Raw genomic sequence first — 20333 nt, forward strand, 5'->3', positions numbered from 1 at the left:
CTCAGCTGAGGGACAGCTGGGTTCTTTGCAGCTTCTGGCAAATAAATAAGGCTGCTATGAACATAGTGGAGCATGTGTCCTTATTATATGTTGGAATATCTTCTGGGTATATGCCCAGGAATGGTATAGCTGGGTCCTCAGGGAGCGCTATGTCCAATTCTCTGAGGAACCACTAAACTAATTTCCAGAGTGGTTTTACCAGCTTCCAATCCCACCAGCAATGGAGGAGTGTTTTTCTTTTTCCACATCCTCTCCAGAATTTGCTGTCCCCTAAGATTTGATGTTCACCATTCTGGCTGTTGTGAGGTGAAATCTCAGGGTTGTTTTGCTTTGCATTTGCCTGATGATTAAGGATGTTAAACATTTCTTCAGGTGTTTCTTAACCATCTGGTATTCCTCAGTTTAGACTTCTTTGGTTAGCTCTGTATTCTATTTTTTTAATAGGGTTATCTGGAGTCTAACTTCTTGAGTTATTTGTATATATTGGATATTAGCCTTCTATTAGATGTACGATTGATAAAGATCTTTTCCCAATCTCTTGTTTGCCATTTTGTCCTATTGACAGTGTCCTTTGCCTTACAGAAGCTATGCAATTTTATGAGGAGCCATTTCTCAATTATTGATCTAAGAGCATAAGCTATTGGTGTTCTGTTCATGAAAGGTTCCCCTGTGCCTATGTGTTCCAGGTTTTTCCCCACATTGTCTTCTATTAGATTCAGTATATCTGGTTTTATATGGAGGTCCTTGATCCACTTGGACTTGAGCTTTGTACAGGGAGATAAGAATGGATCAATTTGCATCCTTCTACATATTAACTTCCAGCTGACCCAGCACCATTTGTTGAAAATGCTGTTTTTCTTTTCTGATGGATGGTCAAATCCTTTGTCAAAAATCAAGTGACCATAGTTGTGAGGGTTCATTTCTGGGTTTTCAATTCTATTCCATTGATCTACCTGCCTGTCACTGTACCAATACCATGCAGTTTTTATCACTATTGCTCTGTACTATAGCTTAAGGTCAGGGATGGTGATTCAGTCAGAAGTTCTTTTATCGTTGAGAAGAGTTTTTGCTATCTCAGGCTTTTTATTGTTCCAGAGAAAATTGGAAATTGTTCTTTCTAACTCTATGAAGAGTTGAGTTGGAATTTTGATGGGGATTGCACTGAATCTCTAGATTAAATGGCAAGATGGCCATTTTTACTATATTAACCCTGCCAATCCATGAGCATGGGAGATCTTTCCATCTTCTGAGATCTTCTTCAATGTCTTTCTTCAGAGACTTGAAGTTCTTGTCATATGGATCTTTCACTTGCTTGTTTAGAGTCACACCAAGGTGTTTTATATTATTTGTAACTATTATGAAGGGTGTCATTTCCCTAATTTCTTTCTCAGCATCTTTTTGAGTATAGGAAGGCTACAGATTTGTTTGAGTTAATTTTTACATCAAGCCCCTTTGCTGAATTTATCAAGTTTAGGAGTTCTCTCGTGGAATTTTTCAGGTCCCTTAAGTATACTATCATTTCATCTGCAAATAGTGATACTTTGACTTCTTCCTTTCCAATTTCAATCCCTTTGACCTCCTTTTGTTTTCTAATTGTTCTGGCTAGGACTTCGAGTACTATATTAAACAGGTAGGGAGAGAGTAGACAGCCTTGTCTCATCCCTGATTTCAGTGGTATTGCTTCAAGTTTCTCTCCATTTAGTTTGATGTTGGCTAGTTGTTTCCTGTATATTACTTTTTACTATGTTTAGGTATGGGCCTTGAATTCCTGTACTTTTCAAGATTTTTACCTTGAAGAGTTGTTGGATTTTGTCAAATGCTTTCTCAGCATCTAATGAAATAATCATGTGGTTTTTTTCTTTGAGTTTGTTTATGTAGAGGATTACATTGATGGATTTCCATATATTGAACCATCCCTGCATTCCTGGGATGAAGCCTACTTGATCATGGAATAATTGTTTTGATGTGTTCTTGGATTCAGTTGGCAAGAATTTTATTGAGTATTTTTGCATCAAAATTCATAAGGGAACTTGGTCTAAAGTTCTCTTTGTTGGGTCTTTGTGTGGTTTAGTTGTCAGAGTAATTGTAGCTTCATAAAACGAATTGGATAGTGTTCCACCTGTTTCTATTTTTTGGAATACTTTGAAGAGTATTGGTATTAGGTCTTCTTTGAAAGTGTGATAAAACTCTGCATTGAACCCATCTGGTCCTGGGCTCTTTTTGGTTGGGAGACTTTCAATGACACCTTCTATTTATTTAGGGGTTATGGGACTGTTTAGATGGTGTATCTGACTCTTGATTTAACTTTAGTATTTGGTTGGGACCTCATAAAATTACAAAGTTTCTGTACGGCAAAGGACACCATCAAAAGGACAAATTGGCAACCAATAAATTGGGAAAAGATCTTCACCAATCCTATATCAGATAGAGGGCTAATATCCAATATATATAAAGAACTCAAGAAGTTAGACTCCAGAAAACCAAACAACCCTACTAAAAAATGGGGTACAGAGTTAAACAAAGAATTCTCACCTGAAGAACTTCGGATGGCAGAGAAGCATCTTAAAAAATGCTCAACTTCATTAGTCATTAGGGAAATGCAAATCAAAACAACCCTGAGATTTCACCTTACACCAGTCAGAATAGCTAAGATTAAAAATTCAGGAGACAGCAGGTGTTGGAGAGGGTGTGGAGAAAGAGGAACACTCCTCCACTGCTGGTGGGGTTGCAAATTGGTACAACCACTCTGGAAATCAGTCTGGTGGTTCCTTCGAAAACTGGGCACCTCACTTCCAGAAGATCCTGCTATACCACTCCTGGGCATATACCCAGAGGATTCCCCACCATGTAATAAGGATACATGCTCTACTATGTTCGTAGCAGCCCTATTTATAATTGCCAGAAGCTGGAAAGAACCCAGGTATCCCTCAACAGAAGAATGGATGCAAAAAATGTGGTACATCTACACAATGGAGTACTATTCAGCCATTAGAAACAATGAATTCATGAAATTCTTAGGCAAATGGATGGAGCTAGAGAACATCATACTAAGTGAGGTAACCCAGACTCAAAAGGTGAATCATGGTATGCACTCACTAATAAGTGGATATTAACCTAGAAAGCTGGAATACCCAAAACATAATCCACACATCAAATGAGGTACAAGAAGAAAGGAAGAGTGGCCGCTTGTTCTGTAAAGACTCAGTGAAGCAGTATTTGGCAAAACCAAAACAGGGAAGTGGGAAGGGGTGGGTGGGAGAACAGGGGGAAAAAGGAGGCTTATGGGACTTTCTGGGAGTGGGGGGCTAGAAAAGGGGAAATCATTTGAAATGTAAATAAAAAATATATCGAATAAAAAAAAGTGAAAATAAAAAAAAAAAACTTTAGTATTTGGTATCTGTCTAGGAAATCGTCCATTTCTTCCAGAATTCCAGATGTATTGAATATAGGCTTTTGTAGTAGGATCTGATGATTTTTTGAATTTCCTCAGTTTCTGTTGTTATATCTCCCTTTTCATTTCTGATTTTGTTGATTTGGATACTTTCTCTGTGCCCTCTGGCTTCTTTCCTAGGCTTTCTATATCCAGAATTGTTTCCCTTTGTGATTTCTTTATTGTTTCTACCTCCATTTTTAAATCTTGGACAATTTTGTTCAATTTGTTCTCCTGTTTTGTTGTGCTTTCTTGTAATTCTTTAAAGGGATTCTACCTGTTTACCTGTGGTCTCCTGTATTTAATGGAGTTATTTATGTCCATCTTGATGTCCTCTATATGTATCATGAGCTGTGAGTTTTACTCCAAATCTTGCTTTTTGGTGTTTTGGGTTAGCCAGGAATTGCTTTTGTGGGAGAACTGGGTTTGGATGGTGCCGTGTTGCCTTGATTTCTGTTGGTAACATTCCTACAAATGTCCCTTTTGCAATCTGGTTATTTCTGGTGTTAGTTGGTCCTGCTGTCTCTGGCTGGAGCTTGTCCCTCCTGTGGACCTGCAAGCCTGTCTCAGCACCCCTGGGTGAGAGTCTCTCCCCTGGCACAAAGTGCTGTGGTGCTGCCTAGCTCCTGGGTGCAGGTGGAGCCCGGATGGACCCTGGCTCAGCTGCTCTGCCACACCTGTGTTCCCAACACTCCTGGCTGCACCCGCCTGCTCAATTCCTGGTGAGAAGATCAAAAATTCTAGTTTTATTTCACCAAGTTCAGTCATAGCTTCTCTTCTGGAAATGTGTTCTTTAGCAACATGCATGGCTGCTTGAGACTTGGCAAGGCTCTTGGTTTTAGAGTTGGGACATCTTAGGGTTGTTTACGTTTTCTGTATTACCTCTATATTGGTAAGGAATATAAGGTACTTTAAAAAACATGTATCCCCTCTCTTGGAAGAAACCACAATAATAATAGAAAGGAGAAAAGTTGTCTAAAGCTAATGTGCCCTAGTTTTTGCTATACATAAAAATAATCTGATAAGTCCTAAAACCATTGTAGGATTGTGGTAGTCCTAAAAGGAAACCATCAGACATATTCAGTGACACTTTTAAGTTTGAGGTATGTAGTAAGTGTCATATAGGTTATAATTCTAGAACATATAGAGTATGTGCTACTGGAAACAGAAAAGTTGCCCAAGGTGCGAATGGAGGGCTATTTTCCATGTTAGTTGCCTGTTCAAAGTGAGCTATCCATAACTACAGAATAAGGTGACAGCAGCCTCTTATTAATATATTAAGTTTATGTTGGCAAACTAAAAACTGGCAATTCATATGTCTTAGGATTGATCTTACCTATCTCTTCAGGGTTGTCTTTGGGCAATTCAATGGAAAAATACAAGAAATTTAAAAAAAAAAATAGCTTCTTTTTGAAAGAGTATTGTCTACAGATTTTTCTAAAATGAAACTATAGAGGATATTAAAAAGCAACAAGTACCACATGGCTAGTCCTTACATTTCTTTGTCTTTTTCCTTCTTGACTGCCAGTACAGTGGCCTGGTAGCTTTTGTGAATTACTACATTTGTTCCTGTAGTTAATGACTTGGAATTCTTTGAAATAGTGATTCTGACCTGAATATGGCTTTTTATTTTTCCAACTGAGAATTTGGACTCACACCTTCATATTAAAAATAAACTACATTTTAACTAATTTTGAACTTGGAAAAGTTACAGTATTTGGTACATTTTAGTAGTTAAAAATTAAGGAAAATATCACTACCAAATAACATATCTTATCTCTTCCATTACTAGTCGGGCATGGAAGCTGCCTTGGATGACCTGATAGACACCTTAGGTGAATGTGAAGGTACTAACAAAGATGAACCACCATATACTGGACCAGTAGTTTTGGTATGTGTTGGATGACCGTAAGCATTCATGTTAATGAATAGGAAATAAAGCTATGGCTATCAAGCATAGGACTGCATATTATGTTCTGTTGATTATGCAGAAGCAGGATGGTATCAGAATTGATATTAGAAACCAAAACTCAGTGGTGAGGGTAGAAATGGTCTGCTTTGTGACACTACACCATTGGTTTTGATTCAGAATATGTCTGACAATGCTAATACTCTCACTGGAACAACTGACTAGCTCAGAACATCTTGTTTTCTGTCCTTTAGATTTGATATAGTGGATTTGGACTTAAAATAAGTTTTAGATCCTTATGATTCTAAGTTAATCTATTCTTGATTTCCAAGGAACAATGTAATTTTTTTTCTGGTATTAAAAATGTTGTAGCATAGATGAAAACATTTTCAACAGATGCCATTAAATATCTGTTTCTATAGTTAACCATAAATAGAAAAGCAGACCAAGACAACTCAGTAGAGAATTAAGAGAATGTTGCTTGTACAATAAACAAATAGTATAAGGATCTACCAGGGAACTAAGAAAATTGCATAAAACATGGTTTGGTGCCTTTGGCTCAATCAGACTCCCAAAGGTTTAAGAATCTGATAGATCAATGTAGGCATTATGTTCTAAAGAGGTGTTCCCTTCAGTCACTAACCCTTCCAGAGAGACTTTGGAAGCCTTGCCCCGTGTACAGTGAAGGATAATGGCAGAACATTTGAAACCAATGTGGTCAACTCAAAATAGAAAGCTCTTCAGTGCTTTCTAAAAGGAAAATGACTTACTTATATATCAACATAATATATTACAAAGCCATGATTTGAATAAAATAAATCAGAGCAACAAAATGATGCTATTTATATAGCATTTGAAAACATGCAAAGTTATAATGTATTTTTCTTATGAATTCCTACATTTGCAATATTTTTAGATTTAAAGATATTCTCGTCTTCAGTTTAAATTCAGTGATAAAATTATGGGTATCACAGTATTAAAAATAATCCATAGAATAAATGAAAATATTTTCAAAAGTTACAAAGCATTTCCTTCTAGAGTTTATGAAAAATGAAAAAACACTGAGAAAAAATTCAATAGAAAATGATAGAGATTGATGATGGGTTTAAAGTGCAGGTGCTATCTCTAAAGCTAATTAAATAATTGTCTGTATGTAAATAGAACATTAGGGTTAGAGTTTGGCTTCTAAATGATTTCTTTTCATCTCAGTAGATACAGAAAGATCAGTGCTGAAATAGTACTTTGGTTTCACTTTTCATCCTAATCAGATTAACTGCATAATATGTCTTTATGTATGATTTTCTTCCAGGACCCAATGGATTCTACCTACCTTGAGGCATTGGGTATAAAAGAAGGGACTATTCCTCCAGAGTATAGGAAACTTCTGGGTGTAAGTTATCTTTCATTTTTATTTTACCATTTCCTTCTTAGAAGACAATTCTATAACAATATCAAAATTTAGAAAATGGACTTGGGCACCTACGGTTGGTATTATTGAGAAGTTGGTATTATTGAGAATATGTGTTATCTTTTGGAATTTTTCTGACATACAGACTGCATAGTTTAACCAAGAGAAATGTATTTTATGTTATTTATGGAAATCATAATTAGAATGTGGAAACAGCTGGCTCCTTCCAAACGCCATAGGGTACCTCTCTTCTAGGCCTGTTGACTAGGCTGGTAGATGGGAGTCTTCTCCTTGGGTCCTTTCAAATCACCTTTCCTCTTTGTTTTCCTCTGGGCCCAAATTTGTTCTCTTCATAAGGCTAATAGTCCCATTTAATAAGGACTCTCACCAATGGCCTTGCTTTAATGAATTCCTTACATAGAGATCCTATTTCCATATAAATTACCATTCTAAGATTCTTCAGGACTTCAGGATGGGAGTGGGAGAATACACAATTTAGCTCATCATAGACTGAGAATATATTTTGTCGATCAAAAGAATTAATTTTTCCTTCTTATCTTCTTCTATTTTTGTTTCAGAAAAATGAAGGGATCACAGAACCTCTTCCAGACTCTCCTGTGAGTTTTTATGCATGTCTTTTAAGATCTGTATTAACACTGTGTTCTTTTTGGGGGAATATAGTACTACAAGGACCAAACTGGGTTTGTTGGAACAGTCCTATAATCCAGTTATGCAGAAAGCTGAGTTTAAGACCAGGCTGGATAATTTAGTCCCTGTCTCAAATTAAAAAGTAAACCAGGGCTATATCTCAGGTATCTGGGTGGCAGAGTACTTGCCTAGTGTGCATGAGGTTCTGGATTCCATCTCTAAGACCAGGAAAACACAAATGAAAAACTCCTATCAAAGCATGGTAGTAGGCATGGGGCTATTTCTCTGTCCTTGGCCATATATAATATGGAAGTAGAGATAATAGGATAGAAGGATATAGTAAATACCAACAATTAGTAGTATGAGTATATATAACCACACGTGACTCTTTTGGAAGAAGGAAAAGGAGGAATAGCACCCACCCCTTCTAAACATGATGTAATTTCATTGAAATGTCTCATTTGCCATCTAAGGAATGCAAACATTGTTTCTTTGCTGGACTCTCAGGTGTTACCCTGTGCTCTTTTCTCTAGAAACCTATGGGGACTGACCATGCTATAGATGCCTTGTCATCTGATTTCACCTGTAGTTCTCCAACTGAAAAGCAAACTGAGAAAGAGGTATTGATTTCAGACCTATTCAGAAAATCTTTGCAAGAAAGTATCTTGGCTGTAAAAAGAAAGTTTTAGTTTTGTTTGTTATATTGTATTTTCTTTTGTAGAAGTCTACTGGGGAAATTTTCAAAGCTCAGTCTGCAGGAGTGACCAGAAGTGCTGTTCCCCCGCAGGAGAAGAAAAGAAAGGTGGAGGAGGTACTTACTTACATATCCAGGGCCCATATGATTTCGTGGGTTTGCTTATTTATGAATGCTTCTAAAGCACAGCCTTTACTCTAGTCATACAAGACTCTGGTAAATCAGAGCCTAAGCCATGTGACTTAGTTGCAAACCTACCCTAGATCGATCTGTCTGTCTCTGCCTCTGTCTCTGTCTCTGTCTCTGTCTCTGTTTCTGTCTGTCTTCCTCCCTATATCCCTCCCTTCCTTCCCTCCATCTCTTTCTCTTTCCCCAACTCGTCTCTCTCCCTCTCCTTTTCCGCCTCCCACTCTTCCTCACCCTCCCTCCCTCCATCTCTCTCTTGTCTTTCTGTCTTTCTGTCTCTGTCTCTCTGTCTCTCTCTCTGTCTCTCTTTCTTGTCCTTTCTCTCTCTATTTCCCACTGGTCTAGGTCTCTGTCTGTCTGTCTATCTGTCTGTCTGTCTACCTGTCTCATGTCTCTACATAGTCATAGCTTTTTGCTTACCCCCTGACCCCCCCCCCCCAAATAAACCTCTTGCCCTAGATCTGTTGTATGGAGTGTTTCCTTGGTGGCATACCCTTGGTATACAGCCCCCACTCACCCCTACCCCTGCCACAGAGTTATCCTAACAAAGACCATTTTACCTTTTAACACACAAGAGACACTACTCACAGACCATGAAATCTTAGACTTGAAATTTCTAAAGGGAACTTTGTGAGTCACTACAGGGATGTCACCATAACTATTTCTGTCTGCCTCTTGTAACAGCAACCAGCTATAACCTAATTCTTAGTCTTCAAATTTGATCCTGCAGCTCCAGGCTGAATGTGGGTGTATATGCCCTCTGAATGGTGCTGATAATGCTAAGGACCATTTCTATCAGGTCTGCCTCTACTCTGACCTGCTGGCATGAACAGTTTATTTTTATCTCTAACACTGAGAGAACTGTAGGGAGCACCACACCCTGAGAGTGGGACTTCTCGTAGCCCCAACACTGTGTCTTTAGAACGACTTCAGCTTCTCATTTACTTGATCTTGACAGTTTTGCTGAAGGGTGGTGCTTTCAGAAGATGCTTTATAAACACCACATTTTTAAAAAACAGAAAAATAGAATTGTTCAAGTTTACTTGCTTTTTCAGCTTTAATTTTTATAAAGGTTTTTTATAATATTATTATAATCATATATCTTACTTATCAAATAAGGGTTGAAGTGTATTCAATAGCTGTTGCTATACAAATGGGTCTGGTATCTGAGACCAATTTCTCACTTGTCAGTAAGTTTTTTCTTTCCTCTTTTTTTATTCTATATGTTCTTTATTTACATTTCAAATTATTTCCCCTTTCCTCAATTCCCCCACCCAGAAAGTCACATAAGCCCTCTTCCCCAATCAACCCCTTCCCATTTCCCTGTCCTGGTATTCCCATACACTGCTGCATGGAGCGTTTCTGGGACCAGGGGCCTCTCCTTCCTTCTTCTTGGGTGTCATTTTATATGTGAATTGTTTCTTGGTTATTTGGAGTGGACTCCCCAGCATGTAATAGGACACATACTCCACTATGTTCATAGCAGCCCTATTTATAATAGCCAGAAGCTGGAAAGAACCCAGATTTCCCTCAATGGAGGAATGGATACAGAAAATGTGGTATATTTATACTATGAAATACTACTCAGCTATTAAAAACAATGAGTTCATGAAATTCTTAGGCAAGTGGGTGGAACTGGAGAATGTCATCCTGAGTGAGGTGACCCAATCACAAAAGAATTCACATGGTATGCACTCACTGATAAGTGGATATTAGCTCTTTTAATTTTCAAATAATATTGCCTCCATATAATAATTTCCCAACCCACAATTCATCTTCTATATCTAAAATGTATATTTCATAAACTAGCAAGTAGATAATATACATTATCTAAGCTCTAAATAGTTTCATTATTTATTCTTGTTTTTATGTATAGACTTTTCATTTTTAACAGGAGGTCATGAATGATCAAGCCCTTCAGGCTCTGTCAGATTCACTGGGCACCCGGCAGCCAGATCCTCAGAGCCACCTTAGCCAAGCTGAACAAGTCAAAGAGGTATGTAACCCGTCCAGCGGGTCAGTTATTCCAGGGTTCCGAAGGGGTGCTACCTGCGGGTCAAAAGGGGGGGAGAGAAGGAGGGAGGCCAAGCACCAAGAATGACAAGCCAATCTGAGTTGTGTCAAAGCCTCGTTTAATGTTCTGGGGTACACAGGTTTTAAGGCTTTCAGGAGGGGCGTACCCCAAGGCAAGGACAAAGAGGGGCAGAGGTATTCCTGGCATTTACGGCAGGAGATGAGGAGGTTATCTGATGAAGATACCCGGAGTCGTCGATGTTGACGCAGACAGGATCATTCTGCAGTTATCTCGAGACAATGGCTAAACCAATACCCATGGGAGAGGCTCTTGTTTGCTTTTCTCAGGGCCTTAGCCCTGTCAGCCAAAGTGAGGGTCTCAATGGCTTCCTACAGAGGTAGTTATTTTATAATTCATAGTCAAAGCATATTATTCTACAGCTCACAGCTGAGCACTGGCACATGATTAGAATCCGTATACATTGTTAGAATTAAAAATGAACTACTCTTCATTTTCCTTTCCTTTCAGAGTGAAATTATTGCTGGGGAGTGAGCAACTGAGGCAGATGTTTAAGGGTTCATGTGGAGCATCTGTTATGTCAATATGTGGAAAGTGAGGGTGAAGGAAGGAATGGCTCAGTGGTCATTCACTGACCTGGCCTGTGCAGGGACCTGGGCTGGAATCTAGCACTTGAAGAATGGAAAACCATTTTGTCTAGTATGTTAGCATACATTTGAGATTCTAGAACTAGGGAGGCTGAGGCAGAAGGATTATAAACATGTTTTAGAACAACCTGCACTCTATGATGAAACCTTGCCAAGACAAAAAGGGAAATGTTGGGTGGGCAGAGAAGAAAAAGAAAGACCTCCCTTGCCAAAGCAAAGCAAACCACAGTAACACTTGTAGTGTTGTGAGAACCTGTGAGATTTGATGTTTCTGGTATTGGGAATTGGTATTTTCAGGAGAGCTTATGGAGGGAGATAATTATGGAAGAGTAGAATAAACCTTTTGTATAACTATGGGGACAAAGGTTGAAAAAATTGTCTCAGGTTGAAAGAAACTGAAGAGTTGAACAACAATCACTCTACCACTTGCTTACTGGAACTTATGCACACTTAAGGCATGTTTGTCTCATACTGTCCATTCCCCTAGCAAGCCCTTACAAGCTTGCCTCTGGTAGAGAAGTGTGATATTAAGTTATAATTTTTGTGCACTTTTTCAAATCAGTTCTCTTAGGGAAAGAGAAAAGACAGAAACAAGTTGCCTGTGTCTGAAAAGACAGGAATCCTAGAAGGAGATGGATAGGCAACCAAAGGCTTTAGGAGTGCTACCCTATCAGATCATGGAAAGGAATGTAGCAAGCAGCACTGTCACAATGCCCCTGGCTCTGCTGTCACTTCCTGTTTAGGGTTGTCATGGAAGCGCAGTCTTCCTGATTCCCCAGAACTCTGCCTGAGTCTGAACTGGCCCAGGTCGACTATGGGCCAGTTTTTGTCTTCTACCTTCTGGGAAGGCTCACCTGCTACAGTGTGGCATGAGAAGCTTCTTGAGAGTGAACGCAAGGGAGCTGGAGAAACAATCCCTGTTCTCCAGGACCATGTGATATGCTCAGAAGAAAGGGAACGCGGGTCCAAACATCATGAGGTGCACATCATTCAGAGGCTACTGTTTCTAAGAAGCGGGTCTTGGAGCCCTGGGTGTGGCCAGCAGGCCAAGCTGAAGCTGTATTTCCATCACCTGAGAGCTATAGATTTTACGGTTGCCTCAGGCATTTTATAGTTAATTAGAGATAATTTAATAAGACAATATATGTGGAGAGAGAAAGTATAAGCCTGGTCGAAGTTCCAGTACAATCTAACGCACTCAGTCACTAACCCACATGAAGGTGGGAACAGTGACATAAAAGTAACTCATTTCACAGCTTTCTTAATCTCATTACTTTATGCAGTGTGCATGGGAATGTGTTCACTGTCCTCTAGATTCCAGGAAGTACCAGTGAACTAAGAAAATAACTTTCTAACCTTTTGTCATGCAAGTTTTTCCCTAGTCCTAAACTATAACTATTTTTTAAGAAGATCTTTCAGTTCTCTTAAGTGTTTGAGCTAATTTATGGAGTCTTGGGTGGTCATTTATAATGAGTAGTCTGGTTTTGATAAGGCTCCCAAAGTTGGTCCTTTTAGGAGTCCATGAGCACAATAGCCCCACCCTGCCACTAGGCAGCACTTGTACAAACTATGGAAATTTCCAGAGATGAGACCCAGTCCTACTTCAAGTCATATATCATACCATAAAATAAACATTAATTTTAACTATAATAATACCTTTTAAGCTACACCCTATTTTTAAGTGTTATGTATACCTGGTCCGGTATGCTTGCAGTTTGGTCTTTTTGGTACCTATGTATATAGTGTGGTAATTAAAACAACATCCAAGAGGTAAAGAAAGGTTTCAGCTGTGTGTATATATGTCACTGCGCATAGCCTGGAAGTATGAAGAGTTTTTCTGTGCAGATGCCCATTGATATTGATGGAATTTCCTTAGGGACTAGACATGGCACACTCCTAGTGTTGGGCAGTATTGCTGCATATCAGAACCTCATAGAGAGCAATAGGTATAACCTGAAATTCAAAAAGACACAAAATCCTTTCCATCCTAAATAACATAAAACTCTAGTCTCAGAACAGAGAACAGTGCCTAGCTGACTAAGACTGCTCAATAATTTTTAAGAATTAACAAAAAGTCCAGTCCAGTCTGAGGTTGAAGTAGAGAGGGGAACAGTGGGTTGAGTCAGAATTTGCTTGAATTGTGACACCTATCTTAGGTTCTAAGCCCCTTGCCTTGAAGTAGATCCAAATCCTTCCACATGGAAATTTAAGGACTCACCTTAAAGACTCAATGCTGTAGAAGAGAATTAGTAGTCTACTATATAGTTACCTATTTCTAATATATTGATTTGCTCCTGGTTCACTGATCTTGTGATATAAGTCTTGCTGCTATTGAAGGGAGTCCTTTATAAATCTTTAAAGCCAATTCTTCATGAAGAAGCCATATCTGTAACTCTCTGCTTCTCCCATTTCTGAATTGGATGAGAGAATTGGCTTTGATTTTTTTCTCCTTTCATAGATATCCACCCTGTTGGGCAAGATATATAGGAGTTATTAAAGTAATTACAGCTAATTTCTGTGCTGTGCTTACTGTCTTCCAGGGAGCCTTTATTTACTTTGCTGAGCCTTCAAAGTTAATGAGCTAAGGAAGGATTATTAGCTAGAGAGGTAACACTCTCAAAAATACCATTGTTTCCTAAGGCCTAGACCAAGCAAGGTGTTTCAGCATGCCTGCTCACAACTGCACTCCACAGTCATGTTTTGTGGTTTACAAAGCATTCCAAATGCTTTAATCCAATTGTGTGCTTTTCTATAGTACATGAAGTAGGTAACATTAGTCTATATCACATTCATTATTTAATTCCTGCTTTTTTTCCTCTCCATTTTCATCAGGCAAAAGCAAAAGAAGAAAGGCAGGAGAAGTGTGGTGAAGATGAGGACACAGTCCCAGCTGAGTACAGGTTAAAACCAGCCAAGGTAAGCTTTCTGCATAGCAGCACAAGTATGGTACAGGCAAGGACACAGTCCTGGCTGTGTAAAGGTTAAAGCCAGCCAAAGTAAGCTCTCTGCATAGCAGCACACCTATCTGTGGTCATGTTTACACTATACCTTCCCTTGACACTGGGGACAGCTTTGGCTGTCTCACTTCAGTTCTGAAGATGCTGGATCCATTTCTCTTGGCTTTAATGATGCCAAGGGATTAATCTCCTCAGTGATAGTTTCTCCTTTCCTGGCTTCCTAAATTCTCATTAAAGCTCTCACCTATTTGACTATTTGGAAAGAGGAGAAAACATTCCCTAAATGGTGAACTCTCATGCTCAAAACTAAACAATGTTTAAATTACAAGCATGATATTTATCTCTACTCTAAGTTGGACAATTGTTGCTTTTTCTTTTCTGTTTTGAGACACATTCTCTGGCAGACTTAACTAGTCTCAAACTCAATCTGCACTGGAGACTATTCTTCAACACCTGAATCCTCCTCTACCTCCCAGCTGCTGGCATCATAAGCATGTGCCTGCATACCCAGCTTGGCAGAACTGAATATTTTTTACTCTTTCATTAAGGATGGCGTAGCCAGATTGCTCGGTGGGTAGAGGGACTTGACACCAAGACTATCTAACTTAGTCCCTGAGTCCTATGTGATAGGGAAAGAACTAACTCTGAAAATCGTTTTCTGACCTTCACATGTGTTCTATGTCACATGTGCACCCATACATACGCGCGCGTGTGCACGCGTGCGCGCACACACACACTCACACACACACATTCTAAATATTAAAAAAAGTCATTTACATACTTGTACTATTTTTGTTAAAGACCTTTTGTTTGTTTTATCTTTTTGTCTCACCAAATGAACAAATCTCAGCATACTTCCAAATGTTTGATCTTTTGATCAGATTCCTGTTTTGGTACTTTATAAAAATTTAATCTAAAACTAATTTACTCAAGTATAAGAAAAAATAAGCTTATCTTTCTTTTTTTTTTTCCATTCTTTTTTTTTATTCGATATAATTTATTTACATTTCAAATGATTTCCCCTTTCTAGCACCCCCCCACTCCCCGAAAGTCCCGTAAGCCCCCTTCTCTTCCCCTGTCCTCCCTCCCACCCCTTCCCAGTTCCCCGTTCTGGTTTTGCCAAATACTGTTTCACTGAGTCTTTCCAGAACCAGGGACCACTCCTGCTTTCTTCTTGTATCTCATTTGATGTGTGGATTATGTTTTGGGTATTCCAGCTTTCTAGGTTAATAACCACTTATTAGTGAGTGCATACCATGATTCACCTTTTGAGTCTGGGTTACCTCACTTAGTATGATGTTCTCTAGCTCCATCCATTTGCCTAAGAATTTCATGAATTCATTGTTTCTAATGGCTGAATAGTACTCCATTGTGTAGATATACCACATTTTTTGTATCCACTCTTCTGTTGAGGGATACCTGGGTTCTTTCCAGCATCTGGCAATTATAAATAGGGCTGCTATGAACATAGTAGAGCATGTATCCTTATTACATGGTGGGGAATCCTCTGGGTATATGCCCAGGAGTGGTATAGCAGGATCTTCTGGAAGTGAGGTGCCCAGTTTTCGGAGGAACCGCCAGACTGCTTTCCAGAGTGGTTGTACCAATTTGCAACCCCACCAGCAGTGGAGGAGTGTTCCTCTTTCTCCGCACCCTCTCCAACACCTGCTGTCTCCTGAATTTTTAATCTTAGCCATTCTGACTGGTGTAAGATGAAATCTTAGGGTTGTTTTGATTTGCATTTCCCTAATGACTAATGAAGTTGAGCATTTTTTAAGATGCTTCTCCGCCATCCGAAATTCTTCAGGTGAGAATTCTTTGTTTAACTCTGTACCCCATTTTTTAATAGGGTTGTTCGGTTTTCTGGAGTCTAACTTCTTGAGTTCTTTATATATATTGGATATTAGCCCTCTATCTGATGTAGGATTGGTGAAGATCTTTTCCCAATTTGTTGGTTGCCGATCTGTCCTCTTGATGGTGTCCTTTGCCTTACAGAAACTCTGTAACCTTATGAGGTCCCATTTGTCAATTCTTGCTCTTAGAGCATACGCTATTGGTGTTCTGTTCAGAAACTTTCTCCCTGTACCGATGTCCTCAAGGGTCTTCCCCAGTTTCTTTTCTATTAGCTTCAGAGTGTCTGGCTTTATGTGGAGGTCCTTGATCCATTTGGATTTGAGCTTAGTACATGGAGACAAGGATGGATCAATTCGCATTCTTCTGCATGCTGACCTCCAGTTGAACCAGCACCATTTGTTGAAAAGGCTATCTTTTTTCCATTGGATGTTTTCAGCCTCTTTGTCGAGGATCAAGTGGCCATAGGTGTGTGGGTTCATTTCTGGATCTTCAATCCTGTTCCATTGATCCTCCTGCCTGTCACTGTACCAATACCATGCAGTTTTTAACACTATTGCTCTGTAGTATTGCTTGAGGTCAGGGATACTGATTCCCCCAGATTTTCTTTTGTTGCTGAGAATAGTTTTAGCTATCCTGGGTTTTTTGTTGTTCCAGATGAATTTGATAATTGCTCTTTCTAAGTCTGTGAAGAATTGAGTTGGGATTTTGATGGGTATTGCATTGAATCTGTATAGTGCTTTAGGCAAAATGGCCATTTTAACTATATTGATTCTACCGATCCATGAGCATGGGAGGTTTTCCCATTTTTTGAGGTCTTCTTCCATTTCCTTCTTCAGAGTCTTGAAGTTCTTGTCATACAGATCTTTCGCATGTTTGGTAAGAGTCACCCCAAGATACTTTATACTGTTTGTGGCTATTGTGAAGGGGGTCATTTCCCTAATTTCTTTCTCAGCCTGATAAGCTTATCTTTCACATCCTGGATTTGCCTAAAACAAATTAATGGAACATAAAAGCAAATTTTTCTATTTTCATCTTCAATATATTTCCAATTTTATTTACAGGATAAAGATGGAAAACCACTATTGCCAGAGCCTGAAGAAACATCTAAGGTTGGAGAATAACTTTTTCCTAATACATCAACATAGCAGAAATATAAGGAGTAACTAAGATTATTTAAAAAGACCATATTTCTCCCCTAGTGCTGGGGAGAACTCTGATAGTAATTAAGTGCTGAGGCCTCTGCTCTTTTGTCTATATTTTAATGATACTTGCCCTCATGAGTTATCATTAGACTATTAGTTTCTAAGCAGCATTCACCAATTATTAGGAGCTAATGCCAAAAGAGCTTTTACATTCTATTATTTTAGCATTAATTTAGACTTTGATTTAGGAACAGCATAAACTAATTTTTTATTTTTATATTGTCTTAAATATGCATAGTTTCCTGTCATGATCTTACCAGTTCGCAGCATTTATTAATCACCTACTATGTGCTCAACATTGCTCCAAGTAATTTTCACATCTTTTCTCTTTAATTTTTAATGAACCATTGTGTGTAGTTAGTATTGTTTGCATGAGTACAAGTATGGGGTTATTTATTGGTACATGAGCAATATCCTAGTAGTTATACCACTAAAGAAAAATAGCTTCTGTGTTCTGGCAACCATTATCTCCCAGAGCTCCTCAAAGAGGTATGTGTCTTTTTTTTTTTTTTTGTCTTGCTAAGCCCCTCTTCCAACCATAATGGCATGCTGGTAGGCTCCATGCTGTGCTTGCAAGGTCACTGTAGGCAACTTCAGCTGTATGGAGTCTGAGTGCAGCAGCCATGTCCTTTCTGGAAGAAAGCATACTACTTCCCTCTTTCTGTTCTTTTTTTCCAAGATATTCCCTGAGCTTTTGGTGTATATATGTGTGGTGAGTGATATGTCGCATTTAGGGCACAGTATTTACCAATCACTAATTCTCAGCATTTTGGTCAAATATCATTCTCTGCATTAACCTGCCAAGAAAAGAAGTTTCTATGCCTGATGTCAGGGGTAGTGCTAGTCTATAGCTTTTCACATGTTTTATGAATTTTTATTCCAGTTTTACAATGACAACATAGAGGCAACAGAACATGGATATAACCCAAGGTCACATAGCTAGAAAATACTAGGTACACAACTCAGAGCTTGGGCTGTCCCACCAGGGGCCCAGCTTCTGAGTTACACATTTTTACCATAGGTTGTTGTCTTAGTTAGGATTTTGCTGCTGTGAATAGACGCCATGACCAAGACAAGGACAACATTTAATTGGGGATGGCTTACAGGTTCAGAGGTTCAGTCCATTATTATCGAGGTGGGAACAGGGCAGCATCTAGGCAGGCATGGTGCAGGCAGAGCTGAGAGTTCTACATCTTCATCTGAAGGCAGTTAGTGGAAGACTGACTTACAAGTTGTAGGGAGAGGGTCTTAAGCCCACACCCACAGTGACATGTCTACTCCAACAGGGCCACATCTTCTAATAGAGCCTCTCCCTGGGCCAAGCATATATAAACCATCACAGTTATTTTAATAGACTTCCCACAAGAACTGACTCTGCTGGAAGAAATGGGGTTATCAGACTTTCCTGACAGAAACAATTTCCTATCATTTCCTCTCTTTTCTGTCCCTTCAAAGTATGACTTGTATCTTCTCTCCTTTATTTTGAAAGGAAATCATTAAAAATTAGGAAATGAAAAATCACTTTTAAAATTGCAATTCTTTATCAGGGGAAGCAAGAAATTTTGAGTAAGTCTATAACAGTCGTTTTATTTGTTATTTTGAAAAGTGATTTATTCTACTTTTTTTAAAACAAGTAAAGCTTTATTGTAAAGTACTTGTATATAAAATGATTGCAAAGTGAGATAAGATTTCTGCTCAGTTCATAGAGTTGGCCTATCAGATAAGTTAAAAAAAAAACTTTAGTTGTCCCACAGTGCTAAGGTGTCCAGTATTCTATACTTGTGTTACATTTTATGCTCACATCAATAAATGAAGAATATGTCTTATCAAGCTAGCTTTTGATTTGAGATAATATGTAACTAATCCATGTTAAGCAACTTAAAAAAAAACTGTAGTGTACTTTACACAGCAGAGTGTCTGTACTTTACACAGAAGGGTGTCCTCTAACCTGCATTTCTTTTTCCAGTGCCTGAGTGAGTCAGAGCTGATTGGACAGCTTTCAGCAGATTTTGACCGATCTACATATCAAGCCAAACCATCAATGCCAGCTGAAAAAATTGAAGTATGTTTCTGATAATATGTCTTGTGGTGTATTAATGTTCATAATTTAATCTGAGCTAGCTAAGTAAAATTGCCACACTTCTAAGCCCAGAAATCTTTACTCTTCTTCCTAACTTCATGTCCACCAGAATCACTCTTTCTGGAAGATGTTTCCAGTCACAACAATGTCCTGCTCCCTGTGAAAGGATTTCATACATGTTAGCTACTGCTAATATACTCTAGCCCTGGCTTCTTTTCCAACAGCTCATTCCTGTTTTACTCAACAGGAAGGCTCTGCAGAACATGGCATTTTGTTAAGGTGCTTTTTCTCCCTTACCCATCCCACCTTTTACTAAAAGGAATTCTCATGGTACAGTTCTTAGAATTGGTGTGTGTGTGTGTGTGTGTGTGTGTGTGTGTGTGTGTGTCCCCATGTTAAAGCAATAGTTTAAAAGGTTCTGCTATATATTGGTGCTTCTTCAACCCCAAGATCTATCAGTTTAAAAATGCAGCCATGAAGGGTGACAAGAGCATGCTTTGTTAGGACTTTTTCTCCTAAGTGCTTGGCCAGGAAAACTTTGCAAAACTGTCTGGATTATAAACATTTGAAAATTACTGGACCCTACCCCTAGAATTCCTCAGTGTATTGGGGTGAGATTCTGAGAATATGTTTACTTACAACATCTCCAGGGATCACTCTGAGACTCCTATTCAGTATCATTTCATACATTAGTGTACATATTTAAGATTTTCAAGATGGTCCCAGATAGCCCTTGAGGGACCGGTACTACCTGTATTAACAGTGTTGTTCTTTCACAAATGGGAAACCAGTCTCCAAGTTCCAATTATAGTCACTGAAAAGTTTTTAACATGTCTTGGCGTGAATATTGTTCAATAAGCATTCAAAAGGATCATGCTTATATCTTACATCTAATAGTGTCTGAGTCATTATTGTTCATTTTATTAGTCAGGTAATTCTAAAATTATTCAGAGTACTTGCTTCTTTTCTCAGAAATCTAAGGACACATCCCAAACTCCTGTGGGGGAGATAGTGCCTCGGGACTCCATGTGCAGTATACAATCAGCATTACCCAAACCAGTATCCTTGGTGAGTGATGATGTCTTTAGCATTGAAAGGGTCTTGGGCAAGCTCTATTCTTTCTCCTCTGACTTGCTACTGTTTGTCAACATAATATTATCCCAAGGAAATGAAGGAAATAGAGTTGCGGTTCATTGTTCTTTGGGCTTCAGGGCTGTGCTGGAAACCACATCTGCACTTAACTTTTAATTCAGCAGGCTGCTTTGCTTTTACCTGTTGAAACCCTT

The 20333-nt window shown here is 38.8% G+C and overlaps 1 protein-coding gene across 9 annotated transcripts in view; it reads left to right on the forward strand.

The window, feature by feature from the left end:
- The window catches only part of Cast (calpastatin), a 124148-nt gene that overhangs the window by 75019 nt on the left and 28796 nt on the right, over window positions 1–20333 (forward strand). For 8 of the 9 annotated variants that reach the window (XR_007973687.1, XM_052159576.1, XM_052159570.1 and 5 more), the window contains 10 exons: window positions 5223–5321; window positions 6649–6729; window positions 7326–7364; window positions 7929–8015; window positions 8117–8206; window positions 10170–10271; window positions 13787–13870; window positions 16827–16874; window positions 18934–19029; window positions 20020–20115. Coding sequence is in view for 8 of the 9 variants with exons in the window: in XM_052159576.1 (XP_052015536.1) it covers window positions 5223–5321; window positions 6649–6729; window positions 7326–7364; window positions 7929–8015; window positions 8117–8206; window positions 10170–10271; window positions 13787–13870; window positions 16827–16874; window positions 18934–19029; window positions 20020–20115 (822 nt within the window). In the remaining variant the exon portion in view is untranslated. The remainder of the gene's footprint in view (window positions 1–5222; window positions 5322–6648; window positions 6730–7325; window positions 7365–7928; window positions 8016–8116; window positions 8207–10169; window positions 10272–13786; window positions 13871–16826; window positions 16875–18933; window positions 19030–20019; window positions 20116–20333) is intronic. The other variant, XM_052159571.1, reaches the window with a different exon arrangement.

This window comes from Apodemus sylvaticus, chromosome 16, assembly GCF_947179515.1.
Source record: "Apodemus sylvaticus chromosome 16, mApoSyl1.1, whole genome shotgun sequence".
Taxonomy (NCBI): domain Eukaryota; kingdom Metazoa; phylum Chordata; class Mammalia; order Rodentia; family Muridae; genus Apodemus; species Apodemus sylvaticus.